Below are 22,053 nucleotides of genomic sequence, written 5' to 3' on the forward strand. Positions count from 1 at the left end.
CACAGAAAACACAGCCGAAGAAAGGCGCCTCAAATCGTTACCCTCGAGCCCCACCCCTGCGCTTGCCCCGCCCACTCACGCCTCCGTTAACAATAATTTACGCAACTTTGCGCCTCTTTTGTAAAAAAGAAAGAAATATTATATATATGTTCGTGCAACATACAAAAGCCCCCGAAGGGTAGAAACGTCAGACGGGGCCGACAATTTCATAGTAAAAAGACCATTATAATATGCTCCAGAGACCGTAGCCAGAGCTGGGCTGAGCAAAACAATAAATGGGCTACGAACATTTGTCAAAATACGAAAACTCTTGCAACAAACAGAGGGGAGCCCGAACCAAGGGAGCCCAGGGAGCAGGGAACCAACCCAGAAGCAAAACCACAAGGCACTGGTTTTGGCTTTGGGTTCTGGCTTTGCGGCTGCTGTCTCTGGCTTTGACTTTCTTTTGGAAACTTGAACAAAACAATCTTGGTTCAATATTTTATTATCGTAATTTAATATTGCGTTTCGCCGGGCGTCATGTCAACGCCACCAGCCAGGACGCAGAACGACGAACATTCCCCCGCAATCAGGCAGCATACCCCGGGGCTCAGGCACGGCTCAGCCTTGGCCTTTGTCTGGCATTGGGACAGGCACAGGGACAGGGGCTGGGACTGGGACTGGAGCACACTTACTTTTTTGACGCACTGTTTAATATTTATTAAAAAGTCATGTGCGTACGCGCTGCATCGCCAGGGAATTACAATATTTGTCCTTGGATGTGGCCTGGCGGTGGCGGTGGCTGTGTCGGTGGCGGCGACAACAAATGAGAAAAAAATAACGAGAGAGAAAATGGCAAGGCAAAGCAGCTTAGCAGGGGATTCAGGGCCTCAATCTGAAGAGGAATCTGGCTCTAGTATTTGTGTGGGTGTGTGGGTGTGTGTGTAGCCGTGTCTGTGTGTATTTTGTTGCGGCATAAAGTAATTGCTTTCAATGCTCGCCGCTGCTAAAACAGCTGTCGGCTGCCTCCAACTTTTTCACCCACTCTCCGACAGCTCCAACCACTCCGACTCCCCCTCTCTCCACCCCCTTATTGTCTCTCCATTTGCCGCCTGTCTGTCTCATCCGCTTGGCTGTAATTTCGTTTTTACGTCTTTGAAAATTTTGCATTTGTTTCATCGAACGCCTTCATTACATTATATGGAGAACCGACAACTGAGGCGGCAACGAGGCCTGTGCCTTGGTCTACAGTGGAACAAACTCTTTGCAGAGTGGATGAAGCGTCGAAGTGGTGTTTAATACACACACATGAGCAGCATTCACGGAAGCAACAATCCAGCAGAAAAAGTCAAGATTAAATATGTATTCACAGCCAGGCATAACTACATCCTGCCAACAGGAACACCTACAGTAATGGACCTGCGTATCCTCGGCTGAGCTGGCGATGATTCCATGATTCGATTGATTACCAAATGAATGATTCAGGCGGTGCAATCACTTTGTTGCCACTGAATTTTTAAATGATTATGGCGCCACGCCGGTCGTCGCGGTGGGTCGGTCGCTGCCCGAAATTCCACTCAACTTTTACTCAATTAAGTGTTTACTTAAACTGAAAATCAATGTTTATGGCTCATTTACCAATCTTCTGCCCATTGTGCATGATGTTGGGTTTTGGTCAGAGTAGCAGCAGGGCAGAGGCAGAGGCAGAGGCAACAGCCACAGAGGCAGCAGGCGGAACAGCAACATGGACAAGCATGTGGACGGAGCACGAAGCCAAAGGAGGAGCAAGAGTATGTGTTTGTGTGTGTGCTGTGTGTGTGTGTGCTGTGTGAGTGTGTGGTGGCATGGGGATCCTTCGACAGTCACGAAAAGGAATGCATGAGCCGCTCTGCTTGTCATTTAGTATGTAAATTGAGATAAATCGTTTCTCGTGCCTGCCACACACAAACACAAACACACACACACAGAGGCTGGCTGGCTGGCATCCTTTGTACATAAATACATACATCAGTCTGTGTACATGCCTTATTACATATGTATTACATATGTACGCCTGTTTAAGTACATAAGGCAAAGTGTAAGTAACACGTCCTTACACCACCAACCAACAACAAAAGCAACATTTCCGTCTCCGTCTCCGCCAACGCCAACGCCACAGCCTCCTCCTCCTCCCCTCATTGTCCGTCGCATCGCATCGCGTCGCGTCGGCGGCTGTCGCTGATGTATGGCGAGCGCGGCGGCATACGGTGCGTATGAGTTATTTCCACAGAAGAGCCAGCAGCCAGCCCCATTTTATTATTAAAAAAGGCAGCAGGAGCAGCCGGAGCAGCAGCCAGGAAGAGCCAAGGCGTTGATGGGCGTGTGAGAGGGGCTCGAGGGGCGCTGCTGCAAGTCGCGTGGCAAGTGGTGGCAGCGTCGTTGCTGCTGCTGCTGCTGCTGCTGCACAACTCAAGCGTGACGAGCTTTGATGTTTAAATGACTGCAACGGCTGGCGGTGGGAGGGCTGCTCCTGCAGCTGCTGTCTGTGCTGAAATGGTGTGTCGGTTGTCGGTTGTCGGCTGTGTGTGGTGGTGTGTGGCCTCCATTGGTGCCGCACGCCACTTGAAGCCTTAAGTGCATAATTGACTTAATTAGCCACCAAAACGGCGTTAGTGCAACAGCAAAAGCAGTCCCAAGAGCAAGAGGAAGCAGCAGCAGCAGCAGCAGCAGCAGCTCTACGTACAGCACAACCCCTCCCGAGGCAGTCCGTCCATCAAGCAGCGGGCCTCTGGTGTGGCTTGGTCGATGCTCCTTGGAGGCGCAGCTCAAGGACTCAAAAGTTCCGAGTACCGTTGCATATTCCCTTAACATACTCGAGTCTCTCGCTAACCCTCACTAACCCTCTCTCTGTCTCGCTCTCGCTCTCTCTGTGTGTGCCGCTTTCCCTCTCCCTCTCCCTCTCCCTTTCCCCTGCCCGCTTCTAGCCATTTTCGTTGTTGGCAAACTGATTAATCGCTAAGCGCTTGGTAAGCACTTTTGTGCCATGGCTTGAGCCTCGGCAACGGCCGCGACCTCAGCTGTAACCCTTTACAACAGCCAAGCCCCTGCCCCCCGCTCTCCCTGGAGCTTCCCCTTTGCCATCTTCTTGCTCACAAATCACGAGCCCTACATGGCGCTCGTTTAATGCGCTTATAAATTTGTTTTTCTCCCCTGCAAATTTACTTGCTCTAGAATTTTCACCTACCTCTCGCACTGCCCCCCCGTCACCACTTTGTGCCCAATCCCCAAAGCCAAAACCTGTCCATGCCTCCACCCCTCTCTGGCTGTCGATGGCGGCTTGTTTCTGGGCTCTATGGCGAAAAAGCTATCGATTATTTATGTATGCAGCGGCCAACGCAACAAATGCAACAAAAAACTTGGTCCGAAATTTACGTGGCAATATTTGGTGGCAAGTGCTTGCTCCCCTCTCCCCTCTCCCCTCTCCCCTCGGGGTAGTGGCCCTTGTACAGTGTTAACTGCGTGAATTTGTGGCCGCTACGTGAGCGAGATCTTGTCGCCCGCCCAAAAAGGCAAAAGTTGCTGCCAGTTTTTGGGTGGAGTTAACTTTTGGCATAGCTAATTGGTGGAGCATATTGTTGGTGGGTTAGCAACTTCATCTGATATGCAAATTATGAGTGTCTAATTGGGCAATTAAATGGGGAAATACTTCCATAAATTTATGCCACATGTGTGCGGTGATTATTTATTTCTCTGGCCCCCCTTTGATCGCTGCTTGAAGCGTTTATAAATTGTTTCCTGCAATTAAACTCCGCTTGAAGCCTTCTTCGCACTTCCTCTAATAATCGCTTCCTGTGGCCGCTGCTCGTGTCCGCCACATTTAATTGCCAGCAAAATCTTAATTGTATTTTCCTGTAATTTTCCTGTCATTTTCCCTCTCATTATCTTGCCAAGGCAGGCGGCACTGTACTTGAGCTCCCGACGCTGCTACGTGATAAGTGCGCAGCTCCGCAGCGGCACGACCTCGCACAAGCCCCTCCCTCCATCCCCTCCCCCATGCAGCGCACACTTTGTGCGCCAGAATCCATTTATGCACGTTTATGCCACGAGGAGAGACTCGTCTCTACCTGCCACTCCCCTCTCCACTCTCCACTCGCCACTCTCCTCTCTGGAAACCCCTCGAATAGGCATAGGCCTGGCCCGTTCGTTTTTTGTTTGTTTACGAGTATTTGCCGGGATATGTGGGTCGGTAATTGCTTTGCAAAGAAATAGAGCATAACAAATGTTACGTGGCGAAAGTTTATATTCCTTTAGGCACAGGACGAGGCACAGGAGCAGCCACAGGAGCAGCTTTGGGCTGTGCAAATATTGATGGAGGCTCCAGCGAAATGGGAAAAGGGAAAAGGCAGAGACAGACTCCCTCCAGTAAGCGCGTAATCGAAGTTTCACTTAGCAAATCAGCAAAAGTTTTCTTGCAACGCTTTTCACCACCTAAAAGAGACTCGGCAACTAGAGGCATAAAATTAGCGTGGAGAGTGGGACAGGGGCAAGGGGACCTCAACTATTTGCAAAGTGAATTAACATGCCAACATCCTCAGCAACAGCCGCAACAAGCGCCAAACTTCACTTAACTTCACTCGCTCTATTCCCAGTCGGTAAAAAGGCAGCCCGGAACTGCGCTCCCCGCCACTCCAGTCCCCAGGCCAAAACTTCACTCATTCCCCTGGCCAAATTGTACCCCCCACAGGCAGAAGCTCCACTAACATTTCGTAGCATACCTTGACTGGCTGCAAACATCCCATTCCATGGCATTCCCTGCCACACCATTCTCTCTCGAATTCTGTGGGCTCACATTCCCCCCTGCCACACCGCAGCGTTCCCTTCCAAACGATTGGCCACCCTGCCACATCAGTAGCCAGTCTATTGTCTGAGGGATCCATCTAAAATCCGCCCATTCCCTCCCCCCCGCACTGGACGTGCGACATGTTAAAGTTTTAATTTGCTATTGACGTCACAATCAGTGCCGCAGCAGCGATGGGTGCGGGCTGGGGGCACATTTTGGGCATTATCTCGAGGGCCATTCGAGCAAAATTGGCAGTGGGGTGGCACCAGAGATTGCTCCTGGCTTGGCCTGGCTAATTGTTGTGCGCCAACCACCCCCCACGGTTGCCCCTGCGTTCCAGTGTCCGAAGAGGCAGTAGAAAATTATAATTTGCATTTATAATTTTATTGACAGTAAAATGTATTTAATTTTGTTGGAGCAAACGACAACGAGAGCGACGGCTGACAGCGAAAAGGGTTTCCGTTGTGTCCGAGCCCTGTTTGGGGGGGAGCCGTGGCAAGTCAACAAGCGGCGCCACACAGCCACCCAAGCAGCAGCCTCATCATCATCAGCAGCAGCAGCAGCAAGAACCGGCAACAACAACAACGGCAATGTGGAAATGCCACATAAAAAATTAAAAAAATCTGCAAAATATTTCGACAGCTTTTCAGGCGACAACAGCCGGAAACGGCTGACGAGCGCACAAAAGAGAGAGCAGGCGAGGACCGTCGCGAGTGTCCTTTCGGGGGGGTTGGGGATGAATGGGGGGTGCAGAATTGAAAGCGAAAATGAAAGGCTAGCGTAAAACTCGAAAATCCTCTTAATAATTCATAAAACTTTGGGAAACTACTTAACTCTTAAAACTACTAACTGAATCAAACAAAACTAAAGCGGCTACAAATGGGGAGGAGCCCGAGTGTTGGATCCTCCGTGTCCCTCCTGCGTTTCAGCTTTAGCTTCAGCTTTAGCTCTGTGTGGCAGCCAGCAGCTTTTCAGCTTCAGCTTCAGCTCCTACCTCGGTCTCAGCTTCAGCTCAGCTGTTGAAAATGCGCGCCGCTGGCGACCAACAAAAAACTTTTGAAAGTTTCTCGCTCAAGCGAAACTGGGTCCAGGAGGACATCATCGCCATCTTCATCAGCAGCATTCCCCATCAACAGCAGCAGCAGTAGCAGCAGCAGCAGCAGCAGTTCATCATATTTACAGCTTTTGCTAATTTATTTTGCACAGCCCATGAAAAATGCACCAACTCTATGCAACGGTGTCGCCATCATCCTCAGAGTCACAGTCGTCCCTGTCCCTGTCGTTGTTGTCCTTCTGCATCAAGTTGGTTTTCTTTTCATTCCAGCAAGTTTTCTACTCCGTGTCCGTGTCCGTGTCCGTGTCCCTCCTTGTGCCCAGCAGGGATTGCGTATTTATAAGCTAATTTCCAAGCGTCTTACAAATCCTCTCGCTGGCAGCTCGCACCCGCCCGGCACGAGCCAGCAGCACGACCAGCTCCGAGCTGTAGATATTCCCCCCCAAAAAGTTGAAACTTAACTCACTGAGCCACCGAAGCGATTTGCCAACTTTCCGGGGCCATTGAAAATTTGTGAATGTAACCCGGAGTCTAATTGTTAGATGGGCAAAATCTGTTTTTGGTTTGGTGGATTGCGGGCTTCGGCTTGGGTTGGCGTTGGGGGAAGTCAAATCCATAAAGCTTGCAACATCCTTTTGCTTGTGGCAATGCCACTCACTCCCTGCCTCTTGCTGGCTGGCCAAAAATGTAATATCCAAAAACTGAATCCCAAATGAAGGTGCGGAGAATTCACTTTGCCCCAACTCTTGGCTGCTGCCTCTATGCCGGACTTCTTTCTCCGTGTCCACCTCCGACGAGTTTTGGCCAGTTCGCGGACGGATTCCATCAAAGCTCAAAGTTGATGTTTATTGCTTTTTGGACCTTCCCTTTTTGCGCCACTCTGGGCCAATCGTCGCTGTCTGTCTCGGACTCTGCCTCTGCGTCTGCCTCGGACTCTGTGCTGGCCAGTGTCTGGCCCTTTTCCGATCCTAATTGGGTTAGTTGGTTTGCACTTTGCCGGCAAGTAATTAACACAACTTGTCGATGCTTAAAGAAAACCAAAAAAAGAAGAGCAGGAGCGGCAGCAGCAGCAAGAATCATTGAAATTGGACAACGAGTAATTAAAGAGCATCGCAGGCTGATGTAATCTCAAACAATGGAAATGGCTCTAGTTTCGATCTGTCTCTGGGTGGGTGTGCTTCAGGTTTATTTATGGCAGCAGGCTACAACCAAAAATCAATGATTTTCTTCCATGGCAATGGGCAATTTGTGCAAAGTTGGCCAGAGATTAGGTTAAGTATTCCTGGAGATAGAAGCTTCCCTTGAGAGTAGTTTTATCTGGCACAAAGTTACGCAAGGAAAGCTGAAAGCTGTGCCCAAAGAGTGATTTTATTTTTATCTGCTGTCAAATGCTGCAATCGAAAGCCCATCCATGAAAATAATTGACACCTTCGACTGTGTTTGCCTACGCATCTTTCCCCAGAATTCTAACAATAAACACTGACGCAGGCAGTTCTATTTCCAGGCTCTACTTTCTTTTCTTTAAAGCTTCAAGCACAGACAGACAGCTGATGTCTGTGCTTCAAAGACATATCCAAACAGGATGCTCTTTGGCAGATTAACGAATTGGTTTTGTGTGTTCTTTTATCATCGAATCGGATACTTGTGCGCTGCTGGCATTTGGCATATGAGAGATTCTACCGATTAAACATTTAATTAGCTGTTAAATGAACCCTTTGTGTGGGTCTTCGACAGCCAGCCAGCCAGCCAGCCAGCAGCATCATCATCGACACTCCACACTCTCTGTCTATCTCTCTGGCATCCTCTCGCGTCTGCACTGACAATCGACGAATGGATTTTCAAACGTTTGACACATAAAACCGTTTTGTGACTCATTAAAGCCGGCAAAATGTCGCCCCATTGTGGGCGTAGCAAATGTGAGTTAATTACACAACACACACACACACACACATAGAGATGGGTGCACACCCACACAGCCAGACAGATGGAGAGACACGAACACGAAAGGTGCCAGCGGATCTCGATTGGCTACACAAAAAGGGTTCGGGTTACCAAAGTGGAACCCAAGTGGATGCTGTCGCGCTCTACCCCACAGCCACCCCCTGCCCCTCACCCAGTCCATTTGAAATGCCAAATCGAGCTGCACCCAATGGACGTATTAGAGGGAAGCTGCACAAGGGAAGCTCGCTAAAAGCGGAGCATAAAAACAGAAATAAAAGTTAAATAAAAATGTTTCGAGCAAAAGTTTTGCACACACAATCGCTGTCCACGCTGGCCCGCTCGAATGTCCTTCTGTTCTGGCCTCTCCTCTGACCTCTGCCTGGGGAGGAGCATTTTGTTGGTAATTTGCAAATCGCCAAATGATCCAAGGAACCCGAAACTGGCGAGGCGAGCCAAACACCAAGGGAATGCTGCGAACAGCTCCAATGTCCGTTCTCGCTCTCTGGCCCATTGCTTATGCCCAGTTGTTGTCCATTTACTGCGGGGTATGCTCGGTCTTTCAAGCAGTTTGTAACACACTTTGAATGGGGACACTTAAGAGATGGTTCCTCAATTGATTTTATCTTCTTTTCAGGAAGTTTTTCCTTCATTTAGAGGGTATGGCTCTTATCGACTTTGCCTTATTAGTGCCGCTTTGGCCAGCGTCTTTCTCTCTCTGTCTCTGTTTTTGGGCCCTGCTTTATCCTTTCTGTATCCCTTTTAATATGCAGGCGCTTAAAAACCGCTTAATATTCTTCCGCATTGCTTTGGCCGCATTCAGAGGCTGCGGTTGCGGAGAGGCACGGACGGCGACTCGAACTGAGACTAATTTCGGCCTGGCCAGGACATACAAAAGGGGCAGCATCTGGCGGCAAGCAAGTAAATGAATATATGAGTGTACATAGGGCAAGGGGCAGGGTGCAGGGGCAGGGGCATGCAACGAACGAACAGGAATAGCTGCAGTTCCTTTTAAGCAAACGGCAAGTCAACATCCTTTTTGGTTATTCAAGGCACTGCCATTGTTGTTGCAGCAACAAGGAGCAAGAATCTGGAGAAGGAGCTGCAGTTGCAACAGCAGCAGGAGTGGGAGGTGGGCGGTGCTGGTGGGTGGCTTCCACTTCCTCTGTTTGCTTAACACACTTCACTCAATGGACGCTCCAGGATGTATCTGCTGTGCGCTCTGTATGGTAATAGATCCTCAGACTCATCCTCAGCCTTTCTTATCTGCCAGGACACAGCGTTTGTGTCGCTCCCCCCACTCCCCCCACTCTTTCTTTTGCCATCTTCTTATTCTTCTGCCGCTGCTGCGGCTGCAGCTGCATCTTCGGCCCACTTCCTGCCCTGCCGGCATTGCTGTTGCTGCTGCTCCTCCTACTTCCACTCTCCCTTTGTGCTGTTTGTATTGTAATTGTCTGTCGCTGGCTCACTGGCTGCCTGCTCGTGGTCCGGGTCGTGGTTCTGATTGTGGTCTTGCTCCTGCCACCGGTTGTGCCTCCACCAACTCCCACTCCCACTCCCACTCCTCCTTCTGCAATCTGCAACCTTCTGCTGGCTGGCTGGCTGGCTGGCTGGCTGGCTGTGGTCTTGGCAAAATATGAGGCACAAACAACCGCCATGCATACGGCTGCTCGTCATCAGCATCAGCATCCACATCCTCATCATCCTCCTGTCCGCCGCCCCATCCAGGAGCCCTTGTGCTGCCCGGGATGGGTCGTTTGTGTATTTTTGCGGTTCTACACAAATATACTGATGGCTCTCCGAGTGCTCAGAGCTCTGTGCATACGCATACAAATCCTTTCTCTCCGCTCTCCATTCTCCGTTTGCCATAACCAAAAATGTTGTGTGCTGGCTGAGGTCATGTCGCTGGCGTCGCCGACGACGACGACGTCGTCTGATGTCTGGCTGAATGCCGTCCTGGCCGATGTCTCGTTTCAGCATCAACTCAAATGGTTTTGCAGTTGTAAAGCTGCCAAGAGCAGACCGGCATGCGCAGCTGCCACAACAATAGCTGCAACAAAGGCCAATGGTGGCAGCAACAACTAGAGTTATAGGTACAGCTGCTGCTGCCGCTGCTGCCGCTGCTGCCACCGCTGCTGCTGCCCAAACGGAATTGCAGCAAAACCACCAGAACGACGCTGACAACGATGGCAAACAATTGTAAGCTCTGACAGCCAACAACAGTGGCAACAACACTCCACGCTGCGACTCCTGCAGCAACGACAACGACAATGAGCAACGAGTTTATCTGCGGTTTATGCCGAAATTGATATACCCTTTCCTAATGAGGCACAGCCCCCAAAACAAAGCAACACAATTAACCCAATTAACTTGGGACTACCGAAAGGGGACACGCAATGCAGGTAGCCGCTATCTTTGATGGGGGAATACGGGAAAAGATTTGCCCCGCACGCTGCAGAGTGTGGAAAATATTCTAAAGTGTTTGCCTCATGGAAAAATCTCCACCATTAATCAGTGGGGAATATGCAACACATTTGTTCAGCAAACAAAAGAGAACTATAATTTCATTTCATTGTGGGATAATTTACCTCAGAGTTATGCAGGCAGCCAGCGCTCTGCTGTCACATGTAACGAACGGAAAGACTCAACAAATTGAGACAATTCCAGCTTCAATTTCAATGGGTCACAGCTGATTGCACAGCTGTGCAGAAAGTCCACACTTGAGTGATTCTTTTTTTGAGCACTTAAAAGAAAGGAATAACTTCCAAGGGAAAGTTCTACCCAATGCATAGAAGTTAACCCATGCCCAGAACTATTTATAATTGCTAAGAAACAAACAGAAACAGCTGAGAGGAGGAGCCCAAAGTCTAAGCTAAGCAAAACCAAACAAAACATCTATAAATATCTACTGCCTATAGACACAATCAATTCATCTGTGCTTACAAAACAAAAGGAGATACATTGCGAATGCAGCCAATGGAGCGGATACTTATTATTATTTGTTGATTAACAATAAGAAAATGGAACGGCTCACACGCACTGTTGCACTTTGAATGGGAGAGCGAGAGAGAGCTTCCAGCTGAAGTCTGGGCGATTATATTTTAAGTCAATTACAACGAGCTTCATGCGCAGAGGTTAATGAATAATGAATGGCCATGACCGAGCCCCATTTGAGTGATTAAAACGAGTTAAACATTTCATGCACCACAATGGCATTGCTGCTGGACTCGGCTGGAATGGAATGCTTGAGTGGCAGGCTGGCTCTGTGTGTGTTGCTGCTAATTAATGAAGGGTGTAGGCAGGGGGTGAGGCTTGCCAATTGCCATTAGATGCCGATGCCGATGCCGATGCCATCTATTGTTTGGTGAACCAACAAACCAGTAACCATCGGCTAAACACGGACCAGGAGACCAACTAATCTCGATGCCGCTCCTTGTCTTGTGCCACAATCGCATAGCAGAAGCCATGATAAATGCATAATGCTCTGAATGCTGAAGGTTACGGCAAACAATAACAATTGCATTTGTTGGCACTCCGTCGTCAGCACAGCCCAGGCACAGCCCGGGGCGTCTCCGTCCAGATACCAGATCCCAGGCACATGCATTGCATCGCATCGCATCGCATCGTGTCGTGTCCTTCCACAGTCATACATCTCCCCGGGTGTGCCTTGTCTCCAGGGGCCTCTTCACTTCATTTCTCTTCCCGCTTCCCGCTTCCCTCTCCCCTCAAACTCTGACTGCGATGCTGAGCTCCTTTGCTGTCTCTGCTCTTGGCTAAGGCGAATGTCCTGTTCCTCGTTTCGCACGTACATTTGCCGCTTGCACTTTGCTTCCAGATAATTGCATTGCCTCCGTCTCGCTCTCTCTCTCTCTCTGACTGCTACTCTTGTTGCCTCTCTTTCCCCCCTCTTTGTCTGTGGGAAGTTTCGGTGTATTTATGAAAACCATTTCCGCACAGCAATAAAACTCTCAACACGGTCAACGTCAGCGTCATCTAATCTCGACCCGGAGGCAGCGACAAGTGCCATTAATATTGTTTCTTTCTACTCTGTATTTTTTTTTGTTGTTGTTGTTTGTGTGCTCTGTGACATTTTCCGATTATGTGCGGATTTGTTGCACGGCAAAGTGGTCTGCCCCTGCCCCTGCCTCTACCCTCCCCGACCTATCGCTGCTACACTGCACAAAAGTTTGCAATTTACACTTTTGGTGGTGCTGGTGCCTGGTGCCTGGTGCCTGCTGCTGGTTGTACTTTGAAGGACTGGAAAGTCTTAACAAGCTCGAAAACAAGGGAAAACAAATAGGCCAAAAGCCCACAACGATGTCCGATAAGAGCAGCCTCCCCTCCCCTCCCATCCCCTGCCCCAGCTCTTGTTGTCTCTCCGCAAAGTCGAGGTCCTGCCCCTGTCCTGATCCACTTCTAGATTTGCCTTTTTGCTAATGTTTGCTCAATTTAAAAAGTTTTCCATCGCCATTTGCATTTGCACGCACATTCGCACGTGCTTATGCAATAACAAAACAATGGCATGGGCGCGCCAGTGGGCGTGTCAGCGGGCGTGGCTGAAGACAGGAAGTGCGAAGTGAAAGAGAGCGCAGCCAAGCGGCAAAGAAACGATTTGCATACGAAACACAGAGGCGCACTCCCATGGGGGTCGACGTCTTCGTATTCTTCGTCTTCGTTGCCGCAAGCCTTCAGACCTTTGGGGCATTTTAACTGAAAATCTATAAATAAATGTGTTGGCAAACGGAGTTTATTTTATTTTTGAAGAAAATAGCTGCAGAAGTGTCTACAGAAATATTTCTCATAAATGGAATAATAAATATATTTGAAGTGTGATATTTATTCGTCAAAAACACTCGATATTTATGAATGCTTGCGGGTATTTAAATATCTGAGCTCTCCAAGGACAAGCATTTCTATTGTTGGTACGGAATTCCCGGTCAGAGAAACCAAACCGGAAAGCAATTAATGCAACTGGAAGCAAAAATTAAACAACTTCACTTTGGAAGCTTCATAAATGTTTACTCCTAATTAAAAATATGTTTAAATAACTTTACATAGTTTTATAATAGCTTGAATAATTAAATAGAACTTCCATTAAAAATCATGCATCGTAAAAAAGTTATGTCCTCCCCCCCTTAAACAATATGTGTATGCCACGCCTCTGTTTACGCACCGTGCCAGGAGGATGACGGCAAAGGAAGCAAAGTTTCTAGAGAAACAAAAAAAAAGAGAGTGTGGAGTGTAGAGTGTGGAGAGCATAGAGAGAGGAGAGAGAAATGAAAGTTAAAAATAAAAAGCAGAAAAGTTGAGTTTAGTTTTTGTTTTTAATTTGGTAATGCAGCATGGAGGAGCATGGAGCATGGATGGCCTCCAATTGTTGGCCCTGGACAAGGACTTTTTGCTGTTTTCCGACAATTACATTTGATGAAGTTTTACAAATGAGGGGGGCGTGGTCAAGGGGCGGATTAGTCAACTTTTCCATCCGCGAACAAATTGAAATTGAATTCCAATTGTCAAATGGAAAGTAAAACCGAAAATCCCATAAAGAGGGAGCGAGCGGGAGAGCGGGAAACTAAATTTGAAAATTTATTTGAGCGCCCCAAAAAAAAAGTGTCCATGAAATAGATAATGAATGGCCTCTCAGAGATTAAGGTGAAAAATGTAAATTAAATTTGAAATTCCATTTGAACGGGAAATAGTAGTAACACGAATTAAGTGGGGAAATATTTATTTTTGCTCGTAATTAATTCGTCACAGATGTATGCAAATAATACGGCGAGCCCTTTGTGGCTCCTCGCATCCGCAATCAATTGTTTTCATTTTACATGAATTTCATTTGACAAACGTAAATACATTTAACATATAAATAATTTATAAACAATTTCCAGCTGAGTTGCGCTAGGTACACTTTGATGAATTTTCATTGGCGCCACTGGGGGATAATTAATGAATTAAATATGTCGTTTGACGAAAGGGATATTCCAGGAAGCAGTTCTGTTCTGTCTCTTTGCTGGGCTAACTTTGATGATTTTTTAATGCGACAACTAAGCGGGGAGAAATTTAAAAATTATGGTAGAGCAGGAGTGACAATTTCTCTGGATTTTGTTCCATAAATATATTCTTTGGTTACTATCCTTAGTAGTGTTGCCCTGTTCCTGCTATGATAACAATAAATAAATAAATCCATTCAGCCATTCTATTCCAATACTGACATCCTTGGGCCCGCATTTTATGATTGCAGAAATTGCTTGGCATTTCCTAGCAGACGAAGACAAGCAAATTCAATTTCAATTTACTTCATTTCACATGGCATTGTACTGCGCTGCACTGTACTGTACGTATATTAATAAATAAGTAAAGCCCAATGCCAGTTCCATATCGAATGCCATGCCATGGTGGGTTGCGTCGATTCCAATTGTTGCTGAGAGAGATGCACTGAGGCATCCTTCGTTGTGCACCGAAGAAACCAAAGTCAAAGCCTGATGCGAAATCTAATTCGAAAGATGGAAACATTTTGCGGCTAAGCTGGCAGAGATTATCTGGGTATGGGATTCGAAATCAAATTACCGAATGCCCATTGCAGAGTCCTTCATTTACAGGTTAACAATTACCAGGCCTCTCTTATGATAGATTAGCCCGATGATAGAGGCCAGGGGCCTGCCAGAGGCCAAGCCACAGAGGCCACAGAGGCCACAGAGGCCCAGACAATAACTCGTATCTTTGTGGGGCATCATCATCGTCTCTCTGTACGAGTATCTCTGCACGAGTATCTGCTGCTGCCTCGTTGTGTCTGTGTGGCATCAGTTAATTGATTTGCTTTACGAGTTGCGGCCTGCAGTTGCAGAGTCCGCTGCCATACCATAATATTTTTTTAATATTCTTTCGCCGTCTTCTTGGCAATTGGCCATCAAATTAGCTTTGCTTTTTTGGCCCACTGTGCCACATTTATGAATATCAAAACCGAACCTGTGAGTGGCTCCGATGCCGATGCGGTTCCAGCCCATAGTGCCCCCGTGCCCCCGGTCCCTTCCCACCACGAGTGCCGCCTCCTTCTCATGAAGAGCAGCAAATATAAAACTGTCGACGATGTGGCAGGCAGAGGGAAGTCGTGATGGAGGGGATGGATAGCAGTCGAGCACTGTGGCAAGTCAGCAATTGCAACTGCCAACTGCTGGTGCACTGACACAGGAAATATTATCCGCATTGCCAGGACCTGCCCCTGCCCCAGCCCCTAGCCACCACCCAAGCGACGGCTGCCAGAGGAGAGCAAAAATTGAGGCTGCTGCCAAGGTTTGACTGTGTGTGCTTTGTAGGTTGCCCCAAAGGTTGGGGTTGGTGGGGTCGGACTGGTGTGGCTTGGTGGCAGCAGGCTGATGCTGCTGCAGGACAAAGCGGCAAAAGCGGCCAAGTGAATTCTCAAATACAAATTCAAATGGCAAATTGACAAATGAACCTTTTGAGCTTTTTACGTTTTCATTGTCTGTCCTCCATCGTGTCCCCATCCCGCTACTCATCCCATTCCACGATTCCCTATCTCTGCATCCCAGCAACAGCAGCGGAGCGGATTCAGCTTGTTGCGGTGTGTGCGGGGGTAGGATGTACGGCAGCTTCTTCCAGGAAACCTTATTGTGGGGCTGCTCTTTCAAACGTAGTTTGTGGGGAGTTAAATGAAATTAGGCATTTTCCGTTGATTAAAATAACTAACAAAAAAAGGAATTTGAATGCTCGCAATCGCAGGCTGAGGTGCTGCTGAACCGCTCCTGGCCGAAGTACGCAAACAAAAAGAAGAGCACACGGAGAGTGGCGAGTGGTGAGAGTGGAGAGTGGAGAGTGTGGAGAGAAAGAGGAACATAAAAGTAAAAAGCATTCGACAGGCTATTGATGCTGATTTTCTAAAGATGCCGATGCCGATGCCAATGTCAGGAGTGGAGTACAGGGCCTGCCCTGTTGTCTCCCTTCACCTCTCTCTCTCTCTCTCTCTCTGTATCTTTGGGTTGCGGATGTAGTTGTGCCTATGCCTGCGGTTTCCTGCTTTGTTGTGTTGTCCAGCTGGACGTACAACAAATTACAAAATGTTGTTGAAAGGCGATTTAAACCTCCATCCATTTGGCACGGGCACGGGACAGGCACCCAATCCCCCAGTTACTCGTGCCATTCTCCCCGTTCCCATTCTCTTCCATTCACCGTTCAGGGCCTGTGCTCTTGCTCTCTCTCTCTCTCTCTCTGTCGCTATACAGAGCCAAAGCTAAATACAGTAAACAGAGATTACAAACGGGGCAAGTGTATGAGGAGGAGGGGGCGGAGAAACTACAACTACAATGGGCATTGTGTGGAGTGGTCGTCGTAACGCTAATACCGGATTCTCTTTTACATTTTGCAGATTTAAAGAATTTAAAAGAAAGGATACCCCACAGTACCAGTCCCAGCTGCCGATGTCAGTGGCAGCACACAAAAAGAGGCAGGACTAACTTTCCTTTATGCCAGGCAGCAAATTAAAAGAAAAGAACTGAACACAAAACTCAAAAGAGGAGAACGAGCAAGAGCAAGAGCAAAATCAATAAGATACTGGGGAGAGAAGAGTCGTGCAGAGATCTTCTTTCTGCTTTCTGCTTTGTGTGTGGCAAGTGTAGCCAAAGTGCTGAGTAATGTGGAGTAATGGAGACCTTTTTGCTGGCGGCGGCAACATGATGTGAAACATGGCAATCGAATCAGCCAAAGCCATTTAGGGTCATCAATTGGCAGGGTCGCCGAGGACACGCAGAGAACGCAGAACCCAGCGGGCTGTGAAGAGAAAGCCGCCAAGAGAGAGAGTGCAGAGGGAGGGAGGCCAAAGGGTAGCCAAATGCACAGCATGGAGCAACGAAGGAGCAGCACGACGACCACGATGGGTCTACCAGGTGAGTGCAGGGACGGGGGATGCAGTCCAAACTTATGCTTTATCCTCCACACTCTTTCTTTCCCTCCGTTTAGTTTGGTGTTTGCTGATGCTCTGTTTGGTGGCTTGGACCTACGCCGATGACTGGTCCTTGAGCTGCGCTTCGAACTGCACCTGCAAGTGGACGAATGGCAAGAAGTCGGCCATCTGCAGCTCCCTGCAGCTGACCAGCATACCCAGCACCTTGAGCACGGAGCTGCAGGTGCTCGTGCTGAATGACAACCACATACCATACCTGAACCGGGAGGAGTTCTCGGCCTTGGGGCTGCTCAATCTGCAGCGCATTTACCTGAAGAAATCCGAGCTGCAGTACATCCACAAGGAGTCGTTTCGCAGCTTGAAGATCCTCGTGGAGATCGATCTGTCGGACAACCGACTGGAGATGCTCGACAAGGACACGTTCATGGGCAACGATCGCCTGCGAATACTCTACCTGAATGGCAATCCGCTGAAGCGGCTCGCCGCCTACCAGTTCCCCATTCTGCCCCACCTGCGGACTCTGGACATGCACGATTGCCTCATCTCCTACATCGATCCCATGTCGCTGGCGAATCTCAATCTGCTGGAGTTCCTCAACCTCAAGAACAACCTGCTGGAGAGCCTCAGCGAGTACGTGTTCCAGCACATGGCCAACCTGAAGACGCTCTCCCTCGAGGAGAACCCGTGGCAGTGCAACTGCAAGCTGCGCAAATTCCGCTCCTGGTACGTGGCCAGTCGCCTCAGCTCCGTGAGTCTCGTGTGCAAGGGTCCGCCGGCGCAGAAGGATCGCACCTGGGACAGCGTTGACGACGAGCTCTTCGGCTGTCCGCCCCGCGTCGAGATCTTCAACAACGAGGAGGTGCAGAACATTGACATTGGCAGCAACACGACCTTCAGCTGCCTGGTGTACGGCGATCCACTGCCGGACGTCGCCTGGGAGCTCAACGGCAAGATCCTGGACAACGACAATGTGCTCTTCGACACGGAGAGCATCGCCTCGGACAAACTGTGGAGCAACTTGACCGTCTTCAATGTGACCAGCCTGGATGCGGGCACGTACGCCTGCACGGGCGCCAATCCCATCGGCAGCATGACCCAAAACATCAGCATCTACCTCAGCGAGATTGTGCAGCATGTGCTGGTGAAGACGCCAGAGACCTTCTGGTACTTTGGCCTCATCATGGGCATCTTCGGCACCGTCTTCCTGCTCATCGCCATCTCGTTTGTGGTGTGCCTCTGCAAGCGCACCACCCGCCAGCACCGCCACACCAGCAAGGCGGGCGTCAAGTCCAGCGTCAGCTTCAACGACCAGGAGAAGAAGCTCCTGGACTCGAGTGTCACCACCACCACGAATGATCGTGGGGACAGCTACGGCATCGACAACAATCCCAACTCGATCAGCATCAACAAGGCGGACTCGGCCGGTCTGAGCTTCAACCAGATCGAGATCCATGCCGTGGAGAACCATCGCTCGGGCCTGGGCCATGGCACAATGTTGGTGCATCAGCAGCAACAGGGGCAGCATCAGCAGGGGCAACATCAGCAGCAGGGACAGGGCCAGAACGTGGGACAGCATATGCGGCAGCAGCTGATGACCGTGAAGGATCCCACATGCGGAATGATGACCGTGCCCACGTCCATGGCGGGGCACACCCACAGCCACACGCATCCCGGCCAGATCTCCGAGGAGTTTCCCCTCAATGTGGGCGTCTTTCCACCGCCACCCGAGTTCTGCTCGAACATTGTGCCGAATCCGGCCTTTGGGGGCAACATCTTCATTCGCGTCTCCGTCACGCAGGACATGCTCGACGGCGCGGATCTCAACATGTATCCGGATCTGCTGAACATCCCCAAGCGGATGCAGGACGTGCAGTGCAGCGACGGGGGAGCTGGCACAGTGAGCGTGCCCGAGGGCCAGTTCGCCACGCTGCCACGGCACACCACGCGGCGGGGCATCCTCAAGAAGGATTCCTCCCTGCAGCAGCAGCAGCAGCAGAACCATCACCAGCAACAGCAGCAGCAAGGTGCCACCACTGGCCTGTATCCGCACGACGAGATCGTGACCTACAACCTGGATGCCAGCGGATATGTGGACTCGCATAGCCACCAGACGACCTACCACTGCGTGGGCAATGGCCAGAGTAATCCCATGGAGCTGCCACCGCCTCCCCCACCGCCCGCCGTGACGGCTGTGGTGCAGTGCCACCACCCGAACTCCAGTGCCAGCGTCATGCCACCCGTCTCCGCCGCCAGCTGCGTCAGCTGCATCAACAACGGCCCGCCACAGCCCTCAGCCTGCCAGACGCCACCCATCGATGTGACGCCGCTGCGGCCGCTCTGTGGCAAGAGTGGAGGCGGCGGCGTCGATAGTTCCGCGTACCCCAAGTACGACAACATGGGACGCCGCATCACGGCCAGCGGGGGCCTGGGCAACTCCACGCTCTCGCTGCCCGACGACGAGGAGCAGTACGAGAATGAAACGCTCTTCAACGAGAACCAGAACCAGTCCGAGCAGCAGTCCGTCGGCGGAGAGCAGTCGCAGTCGGATCATCATCAGCAGCAGCACCAGACAGAGTCCGGCCAGGGCCAGGACAAGGACAGAGGAGAGTTTGTGTCGCTATAGTATTATAGAACGCAGGTGTAAATAGGTCCAAATAGATTCGTGCCCCCAGAAACCAGAGAACCACAGCCAAATCATTCATTCAGAGATCACCCGACCCAAGCCATCCTTGGCAATCGTTTGTTTCATATCAGTTCTCAGACACAGATGAGGTGTATATCCAGATAGTAACCGAAACAATCCTTTGACTGCCACAGCATCACCCCCAGAAATGATTAGAAATTACTACAGAAAATCCGAAAGAAGAAAGAGAATCCCCCTTTGAATCGCACCACATAGAAACCATTTTATCGCATATAAACTTATATATACTTCTGTATACTTGTGTATTCCATTTAGAGATCTCCAAACTGTCCCCAATGCGTAGCTAGAAATCGAATAGTTGTATCCCCCTCTCCGTAATGCTGTAAAGATAATGTAATGCTAGAGATTATAGCGACCAAAAACTGATCTTCATAAGGTGTATAAATATATGTCATATATCCATAGAGATGGAGAGAGCATTTGCTTCTGGGGTGCTAGAGTTTGTTGGTGGAGTATTTTATTATTGAATTACGTTTTAGAGATCAGACACTGAATAGGATTAGAGCCAGGATGTGGGAATCGTATTCATAGCATCGCCGTAGCAAGAGACACACAAGGCATATTACATATTTATACTTATAATGTTAGCAGATCTATTGTTATGGCAGACATAAACACAAGTACGGAAACTATATAGCCAACATCGATGTACAATGAATGAATATATGAGTATAGTATACAGTCTTTAGTCTTTAGTCTCCCTCCCACTTTAAAGTAGTTCCTCCTCCCTCTTCTTTCTGTACATATGTAAATGTATTCCTAAATGCTTAAGGACTTTTAAATCAAAATCATTTTATACTCCCCTACCTACCTATGTATATCGTATATAGAGAAAGAAACCGCAACGAGTCGTGCCAAATCAAATGTTTTTAAACTCAAATCAAATCTACTTTTAATCTGTTATCCTCTGGCGAATTGTTTCCCCGAATTCCCGCAGCAACTGCTGGGATTATGCGAGGACACCTAGTACCTATGATTTGTATTGTATTAGCAGTTGTCATCTAGTCAATCTACCCACACATATGCATACAAGTAGTGTTAATCCGTTCCTATCCTAGAATACCTATAGAAGAAATCCTTTTAGTTATCATCTGCCATCACAGCCAACAACACACACAATTTCTCCTGCAAGTAGACCAAATGCAATGTCAGCTAAATCTAAATAAAACATAGATTTATGTATGTATGTATGGCATTACCATTTACATAAAGTATACATATATATATTTATGTATATCTCTGCATATTTGTGTGTAATCTAATTGAATGTAGAAAGAGGTGGAAAAATGGAAAATAAATAAAATCAAAATCTAATTGGGTAACTACGAGAGAGGTCGATGCCAGAGATACCCTAACACACCAAGCGCTCTCTCTGCCACTCTCTCTCTCTCTCTCTCTCTCTGGGTATATCATATGTAAAGGTATTATAAATTGGTGTGAGGTTTATGTGGAAAACAAAAGAGTGAGGAGAGAGTTGGAGGCACGCATTATAAGTATTTTTTGTGTATGTAGAACGTTTCAAATTCGAGCTTGATAATGTAAAATGTAAGTTATAGAAGTCAATGATAAGTACATGATAAATTCCACTTACATGACCACACCCACAGAACCCATACCCACACACACACACACACTTACATGGGTATGCATTCGTGTGTATGTGTGTGGAATAATTAAACACATGAATGCAATGAATTACTACAATAATTAAGGGGGAAAGTATTCGGGCAAATATTTGTACTACTTCACTTCACTTCACCACCAGGGGATTCCTTTTACCGGGGTTTGCTTTTCCCCGACCCAATTAATTTTTCCTCTGTCGCTGCCGCTGTTGCTGTTGCTGCTGTTGTTGTGGTTGCTGCTGCTGCTGCTGCCTCTGCTGTGTGCAATGTTTGCTGACGTGGTGCGGGAATTTTTGTTTTTTGATATTATGAACTGAACCGAAAGCAAATTTGCACATAGGCACATAGAGCCGGAGCAAACAGCAGCAAACGGCGCATCCTGGCTGCCACATCCTGCGATTTATTCAGCATCCTTTTCCCCACAAATATGCGTACCTCCTTTTTGACCGCGCAACATTAGCCGTGAATGTTTTAATCAAAGTATTATTGTTTGGCGTCCGCTCTAATAGTTGGCGGATGGTGGATGGCGAATGGAAATCCTGCCATTCCTTGGTAGATTTGTACATACATAGATAATTTTAATTACATCGTACACACACCTCTCCCTCTCCACCCCCCGTTGCGGAGGGGCAGTAATGACTACCGCAGACAGGGGCGATATTTTATTCATTTTAAATCGTTTTAACTAATTAAAAAAACAAATGGAAACCGCCAAAAAGCAAGAGCAAAAGAGACAAGCGTAAACCGACAGCCAAATAGAGAGTAATTGGGGGGAATGGCATTAGAGTGGATAGGGAACAGAGATCGAGAGAACCTAACTAGGGAGCATTTAAACTATGCTTTTAGCATATTCCCCCATCTGGATTTGCCCACTCGAATAACGGCACGCACGGTACACACGGCCATTCCTGCCCCCTGCCTGGCTGCCCCGCGGCTTTCCCCGGTTCACAGCTCTCTCTCTCTGTCGGGTTTTCCGGGGCAATGCGATGCCGGATGATGATGGAAATGTAACTATAATTTTAA

General features: G+C 48.6%; 1 protein-coding gene across 1 annotated transcript; it reads left to right on the plus strand.

The window, feature by feature from the left end:
- Positions 1-16,197: 16,197 nt before the first annotated feature.
- LOC117897863 lies at positions 16,198-20,591 on the plus strand. Its single transcript, XM_034806936.1, has 2 exons — positions 16,198-16,687; positions 16,761-20,591. The coding sequence occupies exons 1-2, from the start codon at positions 16,633-16,635 to the stop codon at positions 19,325-19,327; spliced, it is 2,622 nt and encodes an 873-aa protein (XP_034662827.1). The 5' UTR covers positions 16,198-16,632; the 3' UTR covers positions 19,328-20,591.
- The last annotated feature ends 1,462 nt before the right edge of the window (positions 20,592-22,053 follow it).

This window comes from Drosophila subobscura, chromosome O (assembly GCF_008121235.1).
Source record: "Drosophila subobscura isolate 14011-0131.10 chromosome O, UCBerk_Dsub_1.0, whole genome shotgun sequence".
Classification (NCBI taxonomy): domain Eukaryota; kingdom Metazoa; phylum Arthropoda; class Insecta; order Diptera; family Drosophilidae; genus Drosophila; species Drosophila subobscura.